General features: G+C 40.6%; 1 protein-coding gene and 1 long non-coding RNA gene across 2 annotated transcripts in view; one reads left to right on the top strand and one right to left on the bottom strand.

The window, feature by feature from the left end:
• LRP12 (LDL receptor related protein 12) overlaps positions 1-20,112 on the bottom strand; it is a 51,433-nt gene extending 31,321 nt beyond the window's left edge. Inside the window, exon 1 of the mRNA XM_026119589.2 lies at positions 19,671-20,112. Coding sequence (XP_025975374.1) covers positions 19,671-19,749 — 79 coding nt within the window. The 5' untranslated portion in view covers positions 19,750-20,112. The remainder of the gene's footprint in view (positions 1-19,670) is intronic.
• A 47-nt stretch (positions 20,113-20,159) lies between these two features.
• LOC112994971 (uncharacterized) lies at positions 20,160-25,685 on the top strand. Its single transcript, XR_003262068.2, has 3 exons — positions 20,160-20,743; positions 20,832-21,002; positions 23,647-25,685. It is a non-coding gene; the product is annotated as an uncharacterized LOC112994971 (long non-coding RNA).
• The last annotated feature ends 329 nt before the right edge of the window (positions 25,686-26,014 follow it).

Raw genomic sequence — 26,014 nt, 5'->3', positions numbered from 1 at the left:
GCTAACACAGACACTGTACTAACTATCTGCTCGCAGCAGCTTCAGGCCCGTCCATTTCTAGAACTTCAAGCATAATCTTCAGATTCTCCTTGTTTAGTACGAACTATGCAAGCTCTTTTTGGATTCATTAAACAGAGTATATTATTCATTAATATTACACTGATTGTGAATGCTGTCACAGCACACAAAAGAAAATAAAGCATTCAAAAAATTTTATATAACACCATAATGAGATGTTAGCATAATGCAAAATTTGAAGCAGATGTAGTTTTGAGAGAAGGAGACAAAAAGAGACAAAACACCGTAAGAACCGTAATCCTTCACCGCCATTGCCCTGCTATACAGGGCGCTGCCAGATGATGCTGGAGCATCAAAATACAGTCCCCAGTTGCCCCAGCACTACAGGGCTGGGCTGAGTAGATGTTTGGAAGGTGCTGCAGCGCACCAAGCCAGCTCACGCACTCCCACACTAACGGTGTGGCTTCTCAGCAACTTTCCCGTCTTCTTTCTCCCTTCTATGAGAAGCAACAGCTCTTAGCTGCTGCCAGTTAAACATGCAAAGCTTTGGTTGTGTTTCATTCGGCACGAACCTATTCTCTGGGTTCACCAGCAAGAGAGACGCTCGCAAGGCACAGACCAGGAAGCACTTTAAGGAGACTTTTGCCCAAATAATTAGCAAGATAAGCTGAGTCTCACAGGTCTCAAAAAGAGAGGCGGTAAGCAGTAACCGTGGCAACTCTGATTCAGTGCTCCAGGTGGAGCAATACCATTGGGCCACACCTGCAAATTCCAGGAGACATTTTTAGTTGTGTGTATTTGCACTGAAATACAAAAATTTAAATTAATAACAAAAACACCTTTATAGAAGAGAAGAATTGTGTGAAAGTTTCAACAAAAAAAAAAAAAAAAACCCACAGTTAAAACTTTCCAGCCATAGTCAGAAAAGGTGGGGGCAGAAGAGAACGTGGTTTTCTTTTTTCTGTTCTCACTCAAAAATTCCACAAACTATTTATAGTCAACTCTAATATATTTGGCAGCAAGCAGTGGAAACTGGACATCTAACACAGTCGCTGGCTCAGCATCAACAAGATTCCTGATTTTAAGCACATAAGTAGTTCTATTCATGTCAAATCTTATATTTATGCTCAGTCAGGTTTAAAGTTACTTGACTGAGGTGGCTGCCTGCAAGCTGCAAGTATTCTAAGGTAGCAGTGTTTTACATTAGTGTTTTCTAAGTATAATGTTTTGAATTAACTAAATCATGACTAGAGAAAATGAAGATATTACTAAAAACAATTAAATAGTTCAAGCAGTGGGTAGAGTCTTTTAAATTACAGCTAAATCTGTAGTAACTTAAAAAAAAGTTGATACTCTAAGAAATCAGAAAAAAAGGTTTAGATCAGAAGCTAGTAAAAAGAACCAAGAGACCATACTGTCTATCCACACTTAATTGAAATATCTCCTTTATAAGGCTGAGGCACCTATTCTTAACTTATTATACCCTATCATGAATGCAAACCTAACAGTTTGCTCTCCTATTTGAAAACATTCCATCGCTGCATTAGTTACAAACCTTGAAAACGCTGAGGGTTCTCAGCTGTTTTGAACAGCTATGTTTAAAATAAAACTCAATAAAAATAAACAAACCCCATAAAAAAATAACTCAATTATTTTAAAAAAGGACTGTTCTGAGCCTTCATACATATCTAACAACAGTATTCTTTTCATATGAAATTCCATTTCAAAAGTTAGAAGTATTTCACGTTTGAGAAACTGAAGTGTTAGACTAGAGGAAATTTCTGATGTGTGGGTTGCAGAGTCCTTACATGGTAGCGGAAAAAATGTTTCAGATTTGATTCAAACTGCCCACATGCTTCATACTTTTATCTACTATACTTTCTTTATACTGCTCTAGCAGTAAAATACCTGTTTTTGCTTTTCCTCCACGGAGGTTTAGATTGATTTCCTTTTTTAATTTCTAACAACAACAGGAACAAGCGCTCATAGGCAACCATCCACATATGGCTGATATAAAACATCTAAAAAGAAAACATCTACAGATAAGCAGATGATTTCAGGGCTCTATCAGAAATAAGAAAGTAGAATCAGGGTTTCAGGTCATATATTCTTAACATATAATACTGCTGCATATCCTTTCTTCTTCATAATTTGATTTCCTTCTGTCCTGAAAAAGTGTTAACAGAAGAAATGAAATCATTATTCAAAAAGTAATACAACAGCCACCATAAATCTATTATAAGCTTGCAGAAATGAAAATATTTTCTGCTATTAACCCAGGAGAAAGCCATGAATCCCTATCAAGAACCCTCAAAATGCCTGAGCTTCTAGTTCCAGATGACAGCATGACTCAGATTTACAACTGGTTTTTTCCAAAAAAGACTTAAGAAGTGTAGGAGTACTCAATATTGTGGGGGAGGCAGAGAGGGTGCAGGGGAAGGGGAGGGAGAAGGAAGGGAAATTCATACAAATTTTTAAAGAGAAAGCAAACACTTCTCCAAGTACCAGGCCATATGATTATTTATGGGGCCAACTCATTATCAATGGCTCAAAACAGAATATGCCAAAAGAGAAATACCAGTCACATTAGTCAAAAAAATCACTGCCTAAAATATGTCCAAAGAATAATAGTTTCAAAATACTGAGAAATGTTACTTTTAGGCTCATTGGCTTCATAAAATAAAATCAGTTACAAAAAGCTTCAAGTCCTTACCCAAAAGATGGGTTCTCCATTTTAGGCAGAAACTAAGGAGGAAATTTCCTATTTCTGACAGAGGCAAAAAGCAGGGAGGCAGTGGACTGAGGAACCACATAGTGAATTCTGGATTAGCTGGGTTCTGCCTGGAGCACCGGCTGGAGCAAAGCAGGCAATGAGAGTTCGAGTATGCACCCACGCAGCTCCCGCTTTGCCTTCGGGACGCCAGCACCAGGGAGGAAGAATTCAACTGCAAAGCATCCTAGCTGCATGCGCTCTAATGACATATAACTGAACCGAATGCAAGCCTTTTATTGTAAAGGAGGGTGAAGCAACACTAATTTTGTGCAGATTGTTCACACACACACTTTGCACATATAAACCAATCAGATATAAAAGCCATAAAAGCACAGCATGTTTAGTCCATTAGGAAAAATATCCCCATTTGAAAGATAAAATTGTTTTTCCTCCCTTCCCGTTACTTATTACTAGAAATAAACATTTGATTTTCACAAACTTTTATGCTCTTTAATGTGTTTGGTTTTCCTTCTGATTAAGTGCAAAGTTCCTAAGAAAGCTCGTTTTTTTTTAAATGACAAAAAAGTTTACAGAAATCAGACCTTACAAATACTTGTGTAGACTTGTTTATGTAAAGTTTGGTAACCAGAGTTTAAATTTAGACCCCTAGCACCTATTCAGACTGAAACTGAACTTGCATAAAGCACCATGCATCCTGCCTAGCCATCTTTCAATATTAATCAGTGTCTCTGCCCTTTATTAAGGCTTCACTGAGAGCACAGAAGTAACTCCGCACAGCAGAACTCAACAGGCCACCCTTCCTGTGAAGTGCAACAGCAGCGTTAGCAACAGCCGAGGGAGGAAAGAACTCCTAAGACACCACACTCTTTTTGCCTGTGCCTTCAAGCATTTGTCAAACAAAGCCTTTTATGAATCTCGTGCAAACACCAATGTGCAAAATTCATAGCATTCTTACGAATAACTTGATCTGCTCTAGCTACAGCAGGTAGAAAGAGGGATGTCACTTAGTTCTGAGGTAACCACAATATGTAGATGTTTCCATTCCCACTACAAAAAAAAAAAAAAAAAATCCACATAGCTGTTTTCTCTACAGTTGTCAGCTTCAAAATCTCAATCACTGCAATAGAAAAGGCTGTTAATTAGCTACATTAACTTTCTAGACTTGCCTAAACTAACTCTACTGTTGATTAAACATCGTCAAGACTTCAGAAAAGAATAAGAGATTAACTTGTTATGACTTGCCAGCCGTAACACACTGCATTCCTCAAAATGCATCATGAATTGCCTCTATTCAAAAGAGGACAGACATTAATAAGAGACAGACTGCCTGTATGATATGAAATTGATTTTACTGAGATTACTGACTTCTTTAATTAAGAATCAGATCTTAAAATAGCCAAGGCATACTCTGGTACAGAACTGTGTGCACACACACTTAGGTAAGTTCAGCACTGGTAAGAATTCTGTATGTAGCAGTATTGCTACTTTCAAAACTCATTTGTTGAAAGCACATTGGTTTTCTACAAGCAAACAAATGATAAGGGAAATATCCAATAAAATTTACAGTCCAGTAAAATTTATTCTCTCTCCAATGTATAGACCTGTGTACACTTCTGGAGAACTCTGTTACAGCTACTGCACAGGTCATTGATTCTAACCCGTGAAGCTTCAGGAAGCCCCACAAGCATTTTAAGAAGTTCAGAAGTCTACATCTATAATTAAAAAACAACAGGAAAAACAGGTATAAAGTTCTAAGACTCAAAACAGCATTTCTTCCCCTCTCTTTGGGAAGAGGATCTTTTTTTTTCTTCCATATTATCCACCATTAGTCCTGTGATTTTTGTCCTGAAAGAATGATGCTGGTGCTGCAACTTGCACATCAGCATGAGAATACCCATAAGAGAGTTTAACCCCTTTAATTTCAGACACTATGCAGTATCTTAAAAATAAATTTGTGAAAAGTTAGTTTAGACTCTGCTTTACTTGGCTTATGATATTTATGAAACACAGTAACTTACTGCTGCAGTTTTTCATAACAGCCCAAGTAAGTATTCATCATGATTATAGCTTTATTCTGTCAGGAACTGTACAAACAAGAAAAACAACTCTTGCTCCACAGAGCTCACTATTTTGTGAAAACTATGTATGTTACTTTGCACAAGGTGAAGGAAGGGACAATGAAAAAGCATGATACATAAAGCAATGAGAAATCCCAGCCCAAAAGCTGCTTCATAGGAACCACACCAAGAGGGTTTGAAGAAAATGAGTATGATGGCTTTATGCATCCAATGGAGAGCATCTACCCAGATAACGGGAAACATGGAAGAAAGAACAGACAAACTTGAATTATGTCAATAAGTGGCAAGTGATCAGTACTAAGGAACCGGTAGAGACTAACAGTATAGTGAGTGAAACACAACTTTGACCTACAGCTATCCAGTGCTAACATTCCTAGTTTTCCCACACCCTTCCTCTCTCCCCCAAAACAGCCAGATCAAAGTTCAAACTTCTGAACCCTAGAGATAAGGTCTGTCCCTTGGAAACTTTGGGAAATATTTGTGAGAGTCTGAACTCTTATTAATTGTGCTAGAGGTAGCTATAGAGACAGCAAGAGAGATTATCTGAAAACAGCTATAAAACAGTATTGCAATATAAAAAGAGGCAGTTAACACTGCCACCTCTACGTGTGATGAAAAGAGGTGCACATCTCAGAGCCAGAACACTTCTTTTCACATTGCACAGTACTGCAGGATATTGATGCCTTCTCGCCATGGCGATTACTAGTAATTAGAAAAGATAAACACAATCTTCCACTTTCAGGACCTAAATACAGGAGTATTGGATGGTACCACATCCCCACAATTGTAAAATGAAGCAAAAAGAAGTTCTTTCTATAGAGTTGACTAAGCATTTGACTTGACAGCCAGTGTAGGCAGCTGCAATTCGGCAGGGTACAGCAAACTTTGAAGACAGCCATAGCATATGTAACATTAGTCAAAGCGGGCAGAACAAAAAGTTTGTTTCTAAACACTTTAGTGTTTCAGTTCCCTGCTGTCAAATTACATCCCTCAGAGAGGCAAGTTATCACTGGGAAAGTTAAATGAAACACAGACACAGAGTTAATTTACTATACGGATTTTTTTTTTTTAAATGAAAGGCAATTGTTTCCTAAAGAAATTAAATGATCACAATGACTTGAGGTACTACTGTGTACAATAAAGGGTTTTTTTTATGACCATAAACACACTTTCTGTGTTTATTCTCAACAGAGCAAATAAGGAAAAGTCTCAGTCTCGGTCACAAAAATCCCAAGAGTTTTACTACATTACAGTAACTGTAAGTATGCAGGAAAAGTCCCTTGTCCTCCATTTTTCTGTCACTATTCTTCATAATATAGAGTTTGAACTACAGCCTGCTTTCCCTCACAGTCATTCAAACATGCACAGCTGCTCCTGGCTGTTCAGCAGCCTCTGTCAACCACATACATCTGCCTAGGGCAGCAGAACTGATTTGAATTCTGAGCAATTTGCAGGAAATTGGTAATGTCTATCAAATTTATCAGACAGGCTTTGTTTATCTCTGGGTCCGATAAATCAAAATTTGGTGTTCAACTGCACTCAAAACCTGCATGTTTTGAAAATTCATAGCAATGCAAAAGAGCAAATGGATTTCAAAAAAGTTAGAGATGACCTTGAAATAGACAGGCATATTTAAAGAGAAGTGAATTGGTCCATGCACTTCTACATGATGTTACCATCTTAATGAAAAAACTTGTAGAGATGAACGACAAAGATATAAGTTGCTGCTTCTCACCTCAGTGGATCTGATGAACGTGGCTGTACTTGAGACTATACCATTCCTCTCAGTTTCGCCACTGCGTGATGCTGCTTCATTCCAACATACCTGTTCTCAGCTATTGACCCAGCAAGGGTAAGGCCTACCCACATGCCAGTTCCACTGGTAGAACTAGGAATAGGGGTTCACACATGTACCATGCTCCCCAACCCCTCCAGATCCTGGGAACCTGGCACAGAAAACACAGAAGGCTTCACACTGCAGCACAGTGAGAAATCTTACCAAACTACCAGCTCCCATGGGGAGGGGAAAGGCAGCAGGCAGGCGTGAGTAATATAAATAACACTCACACACACACACACACACACACACACACGCTCCAGGACATAGCTGCTACGACAAAAGCACAAACAGGAAGAGAGGCTTGCACGTAATCAGAGGAATGAATGCCTTGGAGAGGAGAATGTGGTCTAACAGGTGTAGCCAAACTCCTTATCACCATTTACCTTGACATTCATATTTATAATTACCTTCCATTATACTAACCCTACACCCAGTATACCTTATCTCTATCTTTGCCTTGACCCAGGTTCTTCCAGCTCTTCTCATTTATCCCTTTCTTGATGAAAAACACATTCTTGGACATTTACATGAGTCATTTACTTCCTGTCTGATAACAGTTTTAACAACCTATGAATTTTCTGCTGTACTCCAATTAGTTTCCTAAAAAATATCTTATAAAAGATACAGGATACTATAACAAAATGTCTTTCCACTCATCTTCTGAGAAAACTCCTGCCAAGTATCATTCAGATCAACACTAAATGACTGAAGGGCAGGTTACATGATTACTGTCCACCCCTTAGTTCATCCAGTTCACAACCTGATACTTCAAAAGCCATTTCAGTTATTCAGTTTGCACCTCTTCACTGCTTCAGTAACACTTGCTATCTGAATATCTACCTCGGACCAGTTTCCTGTGAATCACAGAGCACAAGAACAGTTGTAGGCATCTGCACATTCCCTACAGCTTCTGAATACCTCAAACTATTTCTGTGACCTTCAACAGCAGCATAACAATCCCAAAAATCAAGTTAATAAGAATTTCATGAAAATGGATACATTTCTACTCATGTTCCAGAAAGACGGCTTCACTGCAGAATTACTTTTTACTAAATGTAAGAAAATCCACATAGAATTTAAGAATCCACGAGAAAATATTTTACTTTTCTGCTTCCAGAAAGAGAAAGCTGGTCTGAAGGAGCTCTCTAAATGACAGCAGCAGACCATCACTAGACCATTTAAAGCAGTCTGCATCACTTAAGAAAGAATAGCTTAGCTATACAATGGACTGATTCTTATGAGCAGAAAAGGACTGGCACTTTGGGGGTGGCAGAAATCAGTTGGTAGTTACATTTGTGAAAACAGAAAAGGATAGGAGTTGGACTTTTAAACACCAGAAGAACAGACACACTACTCTCAAGGTAGCTCTTTTCAGCTCCACAAAGAAAACTCCAGCAATTGCACCCTCCCCAAAGGGTGCCATTAGCATTTAAACACTTTAGGAGCACTCTTCATCCTTTATCCTCCCTCCTCCAACTGAGTACGTGCACAGCCAATCTCCAGGATCACATGCTTAGCACACTGCAGGACGTTAACATTACTGAACTTTGGGCATTTAAGTAAATGGACTAGTCTGCCTATATTGAGAGAACGGAAGGAAGGAGACTACTTTGAAGAGCAAATCAGATAAGTAAGTCAGACACTGTAGCCTGTCAAACTTTAAATAAGCCTACTTTTCCCTACTGATTCTGCCTTAAGTTAAGCCATACCAATACTCCCCACTTCATGCTCGCCTACCACATCAGTAGCAGACTCTGTATTCATGCACATCTGCAGAACAGCTATTTATTTTCTGTGCTTCACCTTCTACCCTGTAAACAAGAATACTTTATAGAAATACTATCTGTGTGAAGGGTTATTAACCTATCTTAATACTTAAACCTCGGACAATAAAGAGCTCTCAGACAACTTATTTTAAAAGAAAAATATTCCTTCAAGGTTTGTTTCCAAGAGTGTCCTATCAGTAAAACACAGTAAATTTAGATGTGAATTAAGTTTGCAGTATTCTTTCAGTGTAAGCCTGGTTTTAAAAAAGAAGCTCAGTACCAGCAAGTCACTGCTTGATACACAAGAGCTCTTTCACAAAGAGATGGCACATATGAAGTAACAGCCAACTAGGGAAAGAAACTCAAACAGCAGCTATTTGTTGCAACACTCAAAACCACTGTATGAATGAAAGAAACTGATTTTTGAAAAATGGGAGGAAGAATACTTTGGAAAATAGCTGTGAAGAGATACTAGTATTTTATGTTAATACCATTTACTGAATTTGATAGGCAGTTGTATTCTTTTGGCTGTAGCTTCTTTTCAATTTGCATGAAAAGCATTGTTACACTTGTGCATTGATGAAAGTAGATTACATCCCTTACAATTCCTCACTGGCAACTGTGTCTAATGAATAATAATAATAAGCCACAGTTTAAGGGCATTGGTTTCGCTGTGTATTTGCTATTCAGAAAAGGAAGAGGCTATCACTAAAAGAAGTACAGTTTGGGGAAAGAAGCATAAAGGAAGTCTGGAGTATGTCATGGTATCTAAGTTTCCCATTACATTCCTCATCTTGCATTGACCGTATATACATATTACTTTCTAAAATTAGCAAGTACTTTCAAGTTGATATAGACTGCAAAACTGAAGAGCAAGACTTATTTGTGATGAAGTACATACTATGAAGACAGAATACTTGCAGATTCTTACACTGTTTATACTTCACAAATAACACCACTGATTGCTATCCACTTGACAATTATTTACTTGATTTTTCTTTCTAGATCTACAGACATACTTTGAGGCTCAACACTGCCATTATAAGAAAACTTTAACTTGTATTCAGTTATTTCAAGTGTTGGGGCACCAAGACAACCTGATTTCTCTTGAGGTCTATATATTCACCTTTGAAATACTTTACCTGGATCAGTCTCCAGAGAGTAACTATTAGGCTTGCTGCAACTAAAAGTGATGGTATAGATCTTATTTCTCTTGGCCTTTTTCCTCTCAGGGCAAAACAAACTCTATAGCTTTCTAGCATGGACCATCTACAACAGAGATGGATGGCCTACAATAACTCTTGAGTGCTCTGCAAAATCAGCATCTTGAGAAGTTTCACTCTAAGCAATAAGTACTTTGTAATGTATATATTTTTTTTAAATAGATGACCATGCCATGAGAAGGTCTGCTTCATTCTGTGTTGTTACAAAAAGAACCTAAGGAAGAAAAAAATGGTTCAAATAGGATTTCCTTATTAAGGAATGTAACTAGAAAAGGAATAATGGGTAAATTAGGCTTTAACACACTAATTCTTTCTGTAATATTAAGGGTAAAAAATAAAAAAACCCTACATTTATAGACAGACATTCCATTCTATTAAAAGCCTACTTGTTAACAAAAAATCAGCACTTGCTCCTACACCCTTTTTAAAGAACAGCAATGAATTTTAAATTGGCAGAAAAAAATGACATAGCACGGTAACAAGCACAAGATCAATTTCAGACATAAGGCCTACGTGTTCTAATTTCTATGTAGCTGCTGTTATATAAAGCATATTGTTCAACTATTATTTATAAACTGTGTTCAACATCTTACAACTTTAAAGCTAGTTCAGACCTCCTTCCCTTCAGTCACCTACCTCCCTTGGGAGAAAAAAAAAACCCTGCTGTTTGATGTGGCCAATTTACTTTAGCAATGCACATGTATCTGAGAAAGTGTGGACATTTATTTCAAATTCAGATGCCCAAGTGCTTCATCGTTTCCCATATATGCATTATGGTCACCAAGCAGGATCTCAGATTAAAACTTTAAATTCATCTTTATTTTTGTTGATTAATCACTTTATGCGTGATTTCCTTCATGTCCAGTGCTCTAAGTGGCTACACAGAGTTCAGATTCACCTCCTCTGCCCAGCCACAAACTCAGGAGAGTTCCGGAAAGCCGACAAAAGGGCTTCCAAGCAGACCTTTTCACTTGGAGCCCGCGTATACATTCTTGATCCTCACGCTTTTAATTAACATTTTAAGGTGGATATACAGGTGAATTTTTCATAATACAGACACTAAAAAAGTCACTATGAAGCTCGACCAGAACTTTTGGTTAACTGGCAGTGCTGAGAGGATCTCTCGACTCCCCTCAACCTTAACGTTTCACTCCTGTCAGATTTGACTTCACCAAAGGGAATCACCCCTGGGGGATTTCACTAGGTGGTACAGTTTGCAGCCCTGTTGCTCCTTCTAATCTGTACACCTAGAATAAAGGATCTCCTCTTCCAGCACAACTCCTCGTGGACCCCAAAGGCACCACACACAAGCACTGGCTGTTTCAACTGATCCCAGAGCAAGCTGGCTCTTCTCTATGGAAGGAGAATACAGCTCTGCTCCTTCTTCCAGACTCATTCATCGACAGTGTAAAGACATAAGGGCAGCACTGCCCCGGATTTCCACTCTGGAATAAGAAAAAGAGAAAGCTAATATTGTGGACTTCACTGGACATTAGTAACACCACCACTTGGCTTTGGTATACTGGATTGTCATTCACATTAGAATTCTGGTACTACAGAAATTTTGTTACAGTTCATATAAATGACAGACAATACAGTAGATAACTTCAAGACAGAGATTGAAAATGACTGGACAACATCTAGGTAGGAGCCAACAGTCACTGAAAACAGCTTCAACAGGATCAGCAGCAATGTGGAGGTCAGAAAAAACTAGATTCTAGGAACACACAGCTCCTGGACACATCCAGCAGTAAAGCAGCTGGAGAAAGCACAACTCCCAAACACCAGTACCCGCAAGAAACAGGAGTACGCAGCAGCGTACAAAACAGATGTTTCAAAATGCTGATAAAAGCCATACTTTGCATTACCAAAATGCTCAAAGATCTGTCAACTCTTTCACTTATCTTCTGAAGTATGGGTATGAAGCAGGAAGCGGAAGTTTCTATAATGCTTCCCTGTCTGGTATTTCTTGGAAGGCCCAAAGGCTAGACCCCAGGCTACACTCAAGCTTCTCCTGCACTCAAACCCTTTCTCTCACTTGCTGATTATACTTAAGAGTAACATCTTAAATTGATTAGATGCTCAGTCAGTCACCATAACATTCCTGAAAATAAAGAAGGCTGCTTCCCTTACTCCCTTCTATTTTCACAGCGTCCTAAGCAGCAGCTGTTCCCAAGACACCTTGCACTTTCTCTGCCACACTAAAAAATGGTTCTGCCACTCTGTCAAGGAGCCATGAATTCACCTCCTCAAGACTCATCCCAATCGTTCCTGCCTTGCTACCCCGGTTTTCCAGTCTTTGTGAACCATCTCTAACCACGGATATTAGCTAATCCTGAGCAATGGAACTGGTTGTTTTTTCAGTACTTTTAGACACAAAACATAGGAACAATAGAAAGCTGCTCTGGTGAGGGATGCTTTTTTAAAAAACAAAAAAACAAAAAAAACAAAAAAAACACTGATTAAACAACTACTCAAACTGATTCCAGACACTACTTCCAGCTGCAAGCTGTTGTGATCAAGACGCATATGAATCGTGATTTTATCATTCATTTTCCTGACCTGCCAAGAAGTTTCTCTTGCAGAATATTTAAACCAATATTTGCACCACGGAGAAGAAAAGTATTGTCTCTAGACTTCTAGAAAAACTACCAGTTGGGGGCAAAAATGAAATATGTAATCCCCAAGTCCAGTTAGTAATATTTCCATATGGTTTAGACAAGCATTGCAAGTTAAATCCCTGTGCACTGTCTCCAAGCACTTCTTTAGAAGAGAGCAAGCAGAAAAATGTAATTGCTTACTAGCATGGAGAGCAGACTGGTGTAAATACAAGAATATGATGAATAATACAGCATGTTTGTTAGGACTCAAGAATCATCCTCTCTTTGAAGAGGACTTTTTTTTTTTTAAGCTCTATTTACAGGAAAATGCAGTTAAAACCCACATTTAGAACTCTACAATGAGAGCGACACTTTTATATATAACGATTTCTTTACTTCATGTGACCTACTCATTATCTGTCTCAGTCCCAGTTACTATAATTTGAAAATGTCAGTTTTTATTTTCATTTACCTGAGATACTCAAAAGAATCTCATAAAAGTGACACATCCTGTAAGGATACTACTTTATTCTTAGATTCTAATAGACTTTGTATGGTGTAGAAAAAAAGGAGCCAAAAGTATTATGGAAATTCATATACACTTAAAATCTAGAAGTGAGAATATATATGTTTTTCCTCTACAAGATGCACCAACAATACTTAAATTTTCTGTTATAAATTGCTGACCTTCAGTAACTAAATAGTTCTCCCTATAGGGTAAGTTCCCTAAAAGGAGAAGGCCGCTAAATTTTTAAGAGACATCACTGAGTAGAAAGAACTTATTACCAGTAAGACAGTATAAATTAGAGGATAAACAAAATTCCCTGAATTGTTTTCCTCAGGAAAACTATTCCCACAGTCTGTACTTTCAGAGGGACCTACAATATCTCACACTAGGTTCAAAGCTGGAGTAAAAAACCAAAGTTACAGGACCCTTTGGCAGAATAATTTTCCCCTAAATTTTAAACACAAGTGACTTCATTATAGTCTTCTACCACCTGTCAAAGAGCATTCACACTGCTTGTTAGAAGATCACTCTACTGTTTTCTAGCAGCACCTGACTTAAAAATTCTGCTCTGGGCTGTTACCAAAGTCAGTCACAGGGGCTTCCACTTAGCAGAGGAAACATCTGAGTTAAGGGAAGGCTAGTCATGAATTACAAATACATAGTCAGGCGGGTAAACACAGGCAATTCACATCCTAGCACCCAGTTCACTCGTTCACCATACACTGTAGCACAGCACAGAGATGTTTGGTTCACTTTCACTGCTTTGATGAAAGTTTACAGTTTACTGTAACAGCAAGCAAGTTTGGCTTTCTTTCACTTCAAGTAAGTTTCGGCAACCCACTAAAGGCATCTGGGAAAGCACCGACAACTCACAGGACACTGCAGTGAAAAGAAAGAGGGAGAAAAATCTTATGACAATTCAAGCTATAAACCAAGTGTGTTAGTTCGACATTTTTTTCTCCAAAACACGCTCCATTTATAAGCTTTCCTTAATTTTTTTTTGGCTTTTATTATTCCTCGCTAGCTTACTTCTGATCTAGTAACAAATATTTCTTTTCTTTTTTTTTTTTTCCTCCTGACTAGTTCCAGAAAGTTGCTGCTCATGAAACCGATGAGGAAGTTACAAGGAATTCCCCCAAAGCCTAAAATTACAAGTGTCAAATACCACAGAAGGAAAAACTCTAGTGCATAGCTACCACAAATGCTTGCCTTGTTAAAAAGACTATTTCAAAAGAATAATTCGATCACCAACAAACTAACAATGTAGCAAAAGTTACATAGTATAACCAAATTCTAAGCATCTGTTCCCAGAAGCAAGTCCAAAACGGAAAATTCAGAAGTGACCTGCTTTTCAAAGTATTTGTATTGATCTAACATTTATGTTAATTTTAGTAGTTAAAACTTAGATATTCACATGAATCAATAGTATGTATTTCAATGCAACTGTAAACTTTCGTATAAAAAAGCTTTAATAAAGTAACAGCTGCCACAAAAAATTCAGATAGAGAAAACACCAAAAAACACAATCAGAACAACACAGTTTTTCACAGTACCGTACCATATAACCTACCATTTCAAATACTTAAAGCAGTTGTTTCTACTGAGGGAATAAACACAGGAGAGAGGCTTCAAGCACTTAAACTCAGATCTACAACCAACTTCCACAACATTCAAGTACATTGGTACTATATGTTTTCTTACGATCACATCAACTAAGTAGGCTGAATCGTATCTACCAACTGACACCTCAATAATCATCAGTATTGTAAAATGCTATAGCTATCAATTCTAAATTGAATTAGAGTTCTATTGTGTGAACTGTGAGACAGTTTAAAAAAAAAATCAAAGGTTGTTGACAAATTGCACTCTTGAATAATGCCTAGCTAGATATCTCAGCTGATCAAGTATTTAACATCATCATTAATTATCTGGGACAGTATAAATATAACACAAACTGGAAAACAGAGAGATCTAGGAAAGAAAAAATATGCTATTTACGCTGTACAAATTACTCAAGAATTTAAAATATTTTGTAAGGGCACTAGTGAATTATACTTCATAAGTATGAAAAAAAATTCTTTCCACAGCTTGGGAAACTGAGGCACATGATAAAAAGTGATCTATGCAATATACCAAAGATAAATTCTTAAACCTTGGTTTAAGAATTTAAGATCTGTTAGTGAACCACAAAACTAATCATAATCACAAGTTTTAGCTAGGACAAATATAAAATAATAACTTTAGGGATTAGTTGAAAACAATACAGATACACCTGTCTATAACTGATACTGAAGTAGGATCAAGTAAAGTAAAGGAGTCACACAGAAATTCACCTGCAGGGCCCTCCCAACACTAACCCAGCAGAGCTCCTCCTTTCCTAGCAAGGACTAGAGGGGGAGCTGTGCTAATTATGCTTTGCTCTGATGACAGGAATGGAGTCAGGTGGCTTCTGTACTGATTCCAGTTACAAGCACCTCTTTGCTCTTCCTCTGGCTGAAGGTATTCTCATTTAGGACATACCTACAATCACACTGGTTACATTAGATTAAATTTTCAAACTCCTTTTGCTATGAGGTTGTCCAGAATCTGGGTTTTCTTCTTCTCCCCTCAAATATTCTCCAAGTGATATCACAGATACTTTGACTACAGACCTAACTTTGGCTCTGAACAACTGGCTGAATATATATTTGCACGAACAGCAGATAGATGATGAACCTTTTAGATAATATAAATTGATAAGTCATTAAAATCAGGATGTTTTCCCTTCAAGGACTACAAAACCATTCTAATATACTAAATGCACCAGTTTTGCCAATAACATTTATGGCTTAGCAAAATGTATTTGTCCAGTATATCATAAAAATGATAAAAAGGGACATTCAGGAATTTAAGGTACAATACTCTATTAAGCCAAACCATTCCTCCAGTACAGTCTGTTCTGGCTTTACAGTGCAGCTTCTTTAGGAAATTAAACAAACGGTCTGGCAGGCTTTATTTGCTTACATGTTCAAGCTATTATTTCAAACAGGGTGAAGGAGCCATTATTCTTCCTCATACCATCATTATCAAACTGATGTGAAATAGAAATTGGGTCCAGACCAGTGAACTTTTACAATGATTCTACCTGCCTAAACTTAAAACTAAATAATCACTTACATATGTGACCTCACGTAACATTTGTACCATAGAAACCTGGAATGGTACAACTCCAGAACTAAATGTTATAAAGCTTGTAAGTGTAAAACGTCTTTCTCTGATGGGCCAGATTAATGTCAAGGGAGTTGCAGTCTCAGTAGTAACATACAGCATTGTTTCAATTTCAGTACCAGACATCATCTTCTGACCTCCTATAATGAATCTCGGTCACTGATATTTCAAGAAGTACTCACAAGAGCCAAATCCAACCTGGAAATGAGGAGAATTAAGACTGATCTGTATCTGACACCAACTTTTACCTTTAAACTGTTTCAGTCACGCAGTCCTAGTACCCAGAATATCTTTCTTTTATACTCATTACACCTGGTGATGCTAGAAGCATCACATAAATGCACAGGGAAGTTTACCTACTGCACATCAGCACTGATTACTACCAACTGTAGAGAACACTATAAAAGTTCGCTATAATCTTCTGTTCAGTGGAACACAAATTCAAATTAATATAGTGGGGTGACAGGTATAGTTAAGGTAACAAAATTCTCCAGAAATGTGAGGAAGCCGAGTATCTACACTTTCAGACTACATCCCACATGCAGTATGCCCTACCTTTTGCACTATGCCTCTTCAGAGAAATTTTTCGTAACTCAACCTCCACTCTGAAATGCCAATCCCTCCCTAACTGGTTCTGAAAATACTGCATTACAGAACCAGTAAGATATAAATTATCATCCTGCCAAGGGTTAAACAAAAGCAAAACAAAATGATGACATTAGAAGTTTGGCTTAAAATCTAAGCTGATGTTTTAACAAGAAAACAAGTAAGATTAATTTGATTTCCAGTTGATCATTCATCAAACTCTGCTTTAGAAAACTCTGCCCTTAAGAACAAGACCAATTTCTCAAATGAGATTTTTCCCCTAAAAGGAAATTATCTTCATGCCACACACAGTTCTGTTTTGAACATAGACAACTGATTGTGGCCTGTGAGATATACAGAAGTGCCTTCATATTTTTCCCAGTAAAAGCCATACCAGAATTATATACAGGGATGCACAATTATATATAGAGATGCACAATCACATATTTCTCTGATATAAAATTCTAAACTCAACATGGAGGCTAGACATATCAAGATCGAGTATTACTGCCCAGTACTCTACCAAGCTAAAATTCTTGCTAGTCCATGCTATTCCAGTATTTCACACATCAGTATTCCTCCTTCTCAAATTTTTATGATTATAGTCATCATCAGAAGGAAGGTTTGAAAAATTCATTAACCACAGGAAAACAGAGAAACACATTCTCTCTGGAGAACGCAAGGCCCACATATCAATCTTGGTGAATTTGGTATTTTAATTCGTGGAAAACTCTAGATATTACAGCTGTGCAACTTCGTAACGGAAGCCAATCGAAGCAATGCACTGCTGCTTTTCCAAAGTGTGTTCTACCTGGAGTACCACCTACCACGTTCAAAGCTTTAACATGCAGTAACACAATGAAATCTATAAGGATCTGCTCAGGATCTACATCACAGTCCAGAGCACTGCTGTCAGTGGTGTCCTGATGAAATTCATGTTGATATTAAATTACTTTACTTTGGAAGAGCTAAAAGCAGTTGTAAAGGAAAGTAATATTCCTTAATGGGGAATCCTTCCCACTCCTGTTTCCCTCTTCCACAAGAAATAAACAAGAGAAACAAAAACATCAGCTAGAGATAAAGCTATACTTATAGAAGGAATACTTGCTTTCCTTTTGGGTGCCCTTGACTGGGGAGAAAAAAGTTCCTTTCCTCCAAGCAGTGAAACTGGACAGAACTTCAAACATTTATAACCAAAAACTGTTAGGGCAAACTAATCCCTCATGAAGGATGAGGCAGCACGCTGATAGTAATCTGAAGCTGATTCCCCTTCCTGGCAACAGAGGCGACCGATGGCAATGTGTTTCTCAGCAAGGCAATCACAAAAGAAAGTTATAGAGACCTCATTCTCGGTTATATTTTGGAAAGCCTTGATTAAAGACCTATGTAAAACGCCACTCAGTAAGGATTTTTTTTTAAACTACAGCCAACCTCTGACTAAAAGTTGTGCTCATTGTTTAATATTTTATAGTGGAAATACTGTCAATACCACACAAGTTACAGCATCACTGTCTCAAGTTACCTACTGCAGTAGAAATTAATACACAGAATTCCTTAAAAACCTTTGCAAAGAAATCCAGTTTCTCAAGTACATTAAGCATACAAACGTAAGGATAGCTCAACATGCCCAGGACTGAAATTTTCCTATCACTTCCTTTTCTACCATAAACGAACTCCTCTCAAGTTGACACTTCACTTTAGCTTTTGACCTATCAAATTTTAACAGCCTATATACTTTCTAAAACTTTTTTTTCTTGCTTTTGCGCATGTATGTTGACAAGAGTGGTCAGTACTTAGCACTGTTAGTGTGACTAGGGAGTAAGCGTTAAAAATTAAATGTTTAAGAGCTTCTCCGCAGCATAGCCTTTTTTGGTGCCAGCATAACTATTGGCTGTAGTTCTGTTAGAAGAACCCTACCTAACTTCTACATATGTAAGTGTACTTTATCAATAAAATGGGAAATATCCCTACAAGTTTATGTGGTACACCTACACTTGGAATTTGCGCTGATACTGGCAGCACAGGCATGTGCCAGACGAAGCCCTTTGCACAGAAAATCCCTAAGTATCTTCGAGTCCAGGCCTCAGGCTTGTTTTACTAAACAGATTCCAATTCAATATGCTCACTCGCATGTTTACAACGAAGGCGACTGCTTAAGAAATTGCTAAATCAGGGCCACTGCTAATAACTTCCTAAGAGGAAGGCACATGCCCTCCCCGCGCAGAAGGGTGCTGCACGCCGCGGGACCCAGAGGCAGAGCCGAGGCTCAAGCCTGGGAGACAGACACAACTCTGGAAGAAAACACGAGGCAATTTTCACTCCAAGGTATCTGGGTTTGGGTCTATGGAAGCTACCTATATGCTGTAACGACTAAAGTAAGTAAATGCACTGGAACAGCTATGTGTTTTTCATTAACGTCAGTTTTGTTTAAAGAACAAAACGGCTTGGTTGAAACGAAACCCCATTTTAGTCCGAACTAAGGGGAAAAGAAAAAAAAAAAAAAAAAAGGAAAAAACAAAGCTGAGCAGAAGCAGAGGCTCCGGGACTGCTCCGAGGCCTGTACTGATGTGTCACAAACTACTCGCACGACACCGGCGCTGTGCCCTGAGCACCCCCGCACCCCGCCGGGACCAGGCCGCACCGCCGGCGCCGGACGCGGAACCTGCCCGCGGCGCTGCCCCGCCCGGGCCGCCGTTCGGCCGTGACTCCGGGGGTTCGGGGCTGGCTGCCGGCGCGGTCGCACGGCAGCCCCGGAGGTCCCGGCCGCGCACAGCTGCCGAAGATAAAGGCCGGGCTGGCAGCCGCGCCAAATCCCAGACGCAGTTGTAGGGACTCCTCGGAGGAGATTTCCGCCCCCTCAGCTTGGGGGGCGGGGGGAAGAGGAAAAAAAGCCGAGCAAGTCGCGGCCGCCACAGAGCGGGGCTGGGGGAAGGGAAGGGGAAGCGTGAGGGAGAGCCCCGGGGCCGTCGCGGGGGGAGGCCGCGGCCGGCCGAGGCACCCACCGGGGCCCGGGCCGAGCGGCAGAAAGGCCGCTTTGTTCCCCCTCCGCCGGCGGCGGCGGCCCAGAGGCCGGGGGCGAGCGGCTGGCGCCGCCGCCGCGCGGGCACCTACCGCAGCAGGAGACGACGAGGAGCAGGAGCTGCGCGGACCTCCAAGCCGGGGAGCCTTCTGCGCTCCCCCAAGGGGCCATAACACCAGCCCGGAGGGAGGCGACGAGGAGCCGGACCTGCCGCCGCCGAGCCCCGGACACGGAGCCGCCGCCGCCGGAGGGCCGGCCGCGCCTCGGCCCCTCGCCCGCCGGAGCTGCCGCCTCGGGGAGCGCTAGGGCCCGCACGCGCGCGCCTCACCCGCCCGCTCGGGGAGCCATGAGCCGCCGCCGGCCTCGGCCTCTTTCCTTCCTTCCTCCCCCCGCGCCGCGCCGCGCCGCTTCCTCCTCCTCCTCCCCGGCTGCGCCCCGCCGCGGCTGCGCACTAGCGGCCCGAGCGCATGGAGTCGCTACCGGCGCCGCCGGCCCGGGCGGAGAAACAGCCGCTGAACGGCGGGGGAGGGGAGGGGAGGGGAGGGGAGGGGCCGCCCCGCTCCGCCCCGCCGCGGCGCCGTCCCGCCTCCCTGCTGCTCCGCCGGGTCCGGCCCTGCCCGCGGCGGCCGCCTGCGGCAGCGCCCTGCCCGCCGGCCCGGCCTGGGCCCGGGGCCGCCGCCGCGGCCCTCCCCGCTCCGCGGCGCCGGCTCCCGGCGGGACGGGCCTGCGGCGCGGCCTGCCCCCGCGGAGAGCGGCTCGGAGGGGCGAGGGCAGGGTGAACCCGCCCCAAATGAACGCCGCGGGCCAGGCTCGGTTCCCGGCTAGCACGCGGAGCAGCGCGGTTCGCGCGGGGCGCCCTGTCTGTCCCTTCACCCCGCCGGACCCTCTGCGGGTGGAGCTGGACGCAAGCTGTCAAGCCCCGAGGAGGTGGTGGGTGGTGTATTTCTGACCTCCAAGTCCTCGTTTCACAAGGGAGACCTAAAGGCTAGCATGTGTCTGGGGACAGAAGAGCCCCGCTCTGCTGTAGATGCACAACAAATTATGGACCCCACAGAAAGAGCCTTATGACTCTTCATAATTTCCCCATAACTCCTGCGCTGTGATCCACTCTGTTCATAGGCAGTTACCTTTTTCTGTTCAATAACTTCATTCTCCGGTTGCACAGGTATCTATCACTTTCAGTTGTTTAACTGGGTAGCAAAATCAAGTGGGATTCACAACACAGTTTCTATATTTAGCAGTGTCTATTGCAGACTTGGAGCCAAGCGGTCATGTGCCCAAAGCCTTCTCTGTTCTACTAGATCAACTGATCTACCTGAAAAAGAAAATACCATTCCTTACAAAAGCAAAATCACATCCAGTGCTGGGGTGCCTCATCGTGAGAACAGATATACTGGATCAAACCAGAGTGGTCTCTGTGAATGGTGAGTGCTGTTGGGGGATACTCTATGCTATTCCTCCTTATTGACCTGTTTTTTTTTCATTTATTATTTGTTCTCCCATGCTTCTTTCCCAACCCTCTCTATTTGGGGAGTAAGAGGAGTATATTTAGGGCCTGCATGGGGTGGTGGGGGTGTTTGTTTTAAGGATGAGCATCATGAAGAAGATCAAGAATCAATAATATTTGCCAAAGAATGTAAAACAGGCAAGTATGAGTGTTCCCCCACTCTCTGGGAAGTTGTGGCTCAGAACCTCACTGAATTGGAAATCCCTCAATGGATTATTCTTTGATGAATTTGGTCCAGTCACATTCTGAACCTATGAACCAGGCAAGTATGAGTGCTCCCCCACTCTCTGGGAAGTTGTGGCTCAGAACCTCACTGAATTGGAAATCCCTCAATGGATTATTCTTTGATGAATTTGGTCCAGTCACATTTTGAACCTATGACCAATAACACGACTGTTCACCTCTCAGAAGCCATGGGTATGCATAGAAAATTAACACTTTAAGGGAGAAGGAAGCAGTATAATAGGTTTATATAAAAAAGTAAAGCATTCACAGTATCTTAGTCAACAACCATCTCTTTTCTGCTTACAAGTCTGAACAATTTTCTCACTGAAACCTTCAGATACCCTGTTTCCTACTCAACCTATTCCATTCCTCTTTCTGTTCTTAGTTATGTTCTTATGTTAGTTCTTATTTATGTTATTCTTATTTATGTTAGTTCTTAGTTATGTTCTTAGTGGGACCCTGGAAAGACTCCTAAGAAGCTTGATCTGCAGCCACGGAGAAAGATACGGCTGCTTTTATGGACAGACACCACACAGAACCAATAAACGCAGAGACTTTGAACCCTCCCACAGTAATTACAGCTGTACTAGCTAGATGCAAGTCCCTCCTGGAACTTAGGCCTGCCATTATCTGGTAGAGGTAGGACAACATTATATAAACAAATCAGCACATGAACCTTCACCTTCCTCCACTCCTCCCAAAGTTAATTTTTGTCTTTCAAGTTCAGCCCAGTTTCTACCATGCAACTGTACGTTATTGAGAGGTGTGATATTGATGTGATTCTCTTTCCATAGATTTTGGTTGTGCAACAGAGAAGACAGCATTAATTATCTTTTCGGATTAAAAGCTTTTCCAAACAACCCAAACATCCCTGCTGGCAGAGCTGCTTTCAATCATTCAGGCAAACAAGCGGCTACTCTTTACCTTGTACCCAGATTCATCATTAATGGCAGCAGAGTGCAAAGCATCAGCCAGTGGCATCATGTGCACTGATCTCAAAGATTTCTTCAAGGTCAAAACAGATAGATTTGGGAAGAAGGCACTGAAATTCTTTTGTTCAACTGTTTTCTAAAGGAGTAACTAGCCAGACACAAGCTACGTTCAATTTAGTTTTTATTGAGAGTAGTTGATTGATGTAAATAGGAAGAAAGCAGAATTGACAGGGAAAACACGCACTTGGAGACGTACAGTCATATTTATCTGAGCCCTGAGTGCTCAGCCAGCATGGCCAAAAGGTTAGAGAGTTGGGATTTCCTGAAGAAGCCAGTGTCCCACCACTTCCTCTTCCACCCTGCTGCAAGTGCAGCAAGACAGATCCTGTGGCTGCTCCCAGCCTCGGTCTTTTTATAGTTCTTCGGCCAAGGCACTGCTGAAAGCATCAGGGCCCAGACTGAGTCCCCCAGGCTGAGTCCCACCCAGGCATTGGGGCTTTCATACCCATATTCCTCTATCCTTTGCTGCTTCCACTGTGGCCAGTTTTCACTCGCTCTTCCTCATTCAAAGCATCTTTGTAGCACTCTTAATTTCAGCCTGCATGGCAACTAAACAATCTTCCTTACCACCTCTTCACTGAAGGGGCAAGCACAGAGTATTGGTCAGTTTGATAGGTAGTTGTTTCAAAATATCATCTGTCTGCTCACAGTGATGTTTCTCAGAGGAGTCTGAGTAAACATAAAAGAGATGTTTGAGAGACAACAACAAGGTAATAGCTAGGCAGCTCTCCCTTCCCTCTAACCAGAACTGGATCGAGAGTTTTGATGGGTAACAAAGGATGATATGCAGAGGAGACCTGCCTAGGTAGTAAATGAGCTTGGCAAGCAAAGGGTGAGATAAGAAAGTAGTGATCTAGAGAAATGGTCTCTGCAGGAGCAGTGTGCCTGCACAGGAGAGAAATGGAGCTTGTAAGTCCAGGGGAGAGAATGTGTTAGTAGTTCAGATAAGGCACTCAGGATGTCAGACAACATCTTCCCATGTAGCCCCCTTATCAAGTTCACCAAATCTATGAACTTTGAAATATCTCAAAAGAATTCTTCCCTGGCACAGTTATCTGACTAAAAAGTCATACTCCTTTTTTTGCTACTCCCTTTATTGGCCCCTACCTACAGCTGTCTCTATCCTACTCTCTTTAATGTTTGAGGAAAAGAATATCCTTTCCCGTATGCCTGGAAAGTGCCTAGTAAATCACAGACATAACTTTATGTACATAAAATTCTAATCATGACTGCATATATGTGTATTTTTTACTCTTACCTGAAAATGACTAATAAACATTTATCAGTGTGAGTAACTTTTAAGCTGGCACAGAAATTGACACCATCATCCTTTTATACTTCAAGGCAGGTGAAGATAAAATAGCCTGAAATCGCACACGTGATTTACCTTGGACCAACCAAGACTGTCATAACAGGCACTTGTTTGCCCGCCTGAACCTCAAGTCTAACATGCAAAGATACTGAGGCAACTTCAGCAAGAATTATCAGGAAACCACCAATGGTGTCAGCATATTATTCTTCCACTACAGTAGTTTTACTTTTAACACTGTTTTCTTTTTAGTGATTGGCTGTTTACAGTCACCTCAGCTTCACTTTATTGCCTGCCACATGCACTTCCTTCTCTACATCTTTACACTTTTTTTCTCTTCAAGCCCATTCCTCATCAGTTCTCCCTTTCCTTTATTTGTCCTTCTAGTCTATGCTGTTAGCAAATGCCACCCACAGATTCAACAGCAGTTTTACAAGCCATTGCAGAAGTTCTCCCCAACTCATTCCTTTCTCTCTACTCTGTCTTGTCTGTAAAACAGTAAGAGACAATCTTACAGTATGTCTCTCTAATGCCAAGTCCTGGCTGGGACCTTGAGGCACCATTGTAATACACAGAAAGAATGGGTAAATTCAAGGTGTTGACTGGATCTCAGCTAAATGAAGTAACAATAACTTTCCTTTACCCATCTCCTTACTTTCTGCACTTTTACCTCTCTGAGCTGAGGTCATAAGAAATGTTGATATTTTCAGTAACACATTTTCATATCTGGTGAGACCTCTACTGTATCTAAATTTACTTCACCTGTTTGTGCAGCAGAACTCAAATACTTTATCATACAAAGGACATAAGTGGAATTCTAAATACTCTAATTTTATGATACTAATTTTTCCAAATCATTTATTTATAAACTTAAGGTATATAAAAAAAAAGTGGCAGAGAAAGTGGATTTTTCTGTCAGACTTGTATTTCTTTTGCAGCACAACATATGAAGACTGGGAAAGAACGGTTTGTTTCATTTAGTCTGATTTTTTTTAACAAGCAAACAGTTGTTTGCACAGCAGTTGTGTAAATGGTCTAACAAGCTAGATTTTTATTCAACATCAATTTTAATACCAGACCACAGCTGTCTCAAATCTAGAGTACCCTACATAACTTCACTGCAAAATGATGAAAGGTAATAGAAGATGGTGCCAGAAATGTCTGGATCAAGGCCATTGTGTTAAAAATATATAGCACGCATCAGCATTTGCTTGCATTGTGCTGGTGTACATATCAGTATTGCTGTTGCATGCAGGAGAAAATACATCAAATGTGTTATATGATCATTTATTTCCCCTGGCATTTATAAATAGTATCGCTGTGCTAGAGGCCAGTCAAGAATAGAGTCCCATTATGCTAAGGACTGTGCAAACATAGGACATGCTGTACGTTGCACAGTGGAGAACTGTCCAGATAGAGCTGGCTTAACAGTGAAGTATGTCTAGAGCCAGTGACAGTGTAGCTGCGCCACCACGGCCTTGCACCCAAACTGATTTTGTAGGGCATATTAGCTTAAGCACTGTGCTGCCCTAACTGCCTCTAGGATTCAGATTAGTTTCTTGAAACTGCTCAGACCACTTGCAATAAGACAATGCTCTTTTTCCATGCTTTATCCCTTTGGGACTGTATGTATATAGACAGTTTGTAAGTTCTTTTGGGTAGAATCTAAACAGATGAACTGGATCCCCAGGAGGAGAAAGGGATTTGTATACAGGCAAGATTTTAAGGAAAACAGCGTGCAAATTCTCTTAGCCCTGTTAAAAGAAATTCATGTCCCTAATATAATAATATTTTTTTTCCTATCTTTCATTGAATCTGGACTGTCTCTCCTACATGTTTCAGGTACTGTGCTTTAGCTGTTATTACAAGTATGTTATATTCAACTGACTGTTCAGATTAAATTGTGAGTTCTCCTCACAGGCTCTGTACTTTCACTGACAATAATAGCACTTCTGTCATATGCTGCATGAATTATTATTGACTATTTTTTTAGTTTTAGACATTTCTGGAAATGTTGCACAAGCCTGTTGGTTTGTTAATAAAATCGAAAGGAAGTAACTTCAATTTGAAATAAGCTCTGTGACAAAGTGTGACCTAATTCAGCCTGCAAGCTACACAGTATGGCATAATGCTTAGATGACCACCTAGAATATGTTAATAACACAGGTGTTAAGATTGCTTTTGTTCTTTCCTTACTGTTAACTAAAGCAGTTTAGATCTTACTGTGGCAATGTGGATCTAGATGGCAAGCAAAAGTATGTATCCTATCTGTAACTTTAATGCCAGTCCCAGCAGTGGCATAAGAATTACTATATTAGCATTATTTTACTACAGGATTTCTAGTGCACTTACCTAGTGCAAAGATGCTAGATAAGCACCTGTGGTTACCTAAACAGGTTGAAT

Source organism: Dromaius novaehollandiae, chromosome 2 (assembly GCF_036370855.1).
Source record: "Dromaius novaehollandiae isolate bDroNov1 chromosome 2, bDroNov1.hap1, whole genome shotgun sequence".
Lineage (NCBI taxonomy): Eukaryota > Metazoa > Chordata > Aves > Casuariiformes > Dromaiidae > Dromaius > Dromaius novaehollandiae.
This window is presented reverse-complemented; position numbering and strand designations above follow the sequence as displayed.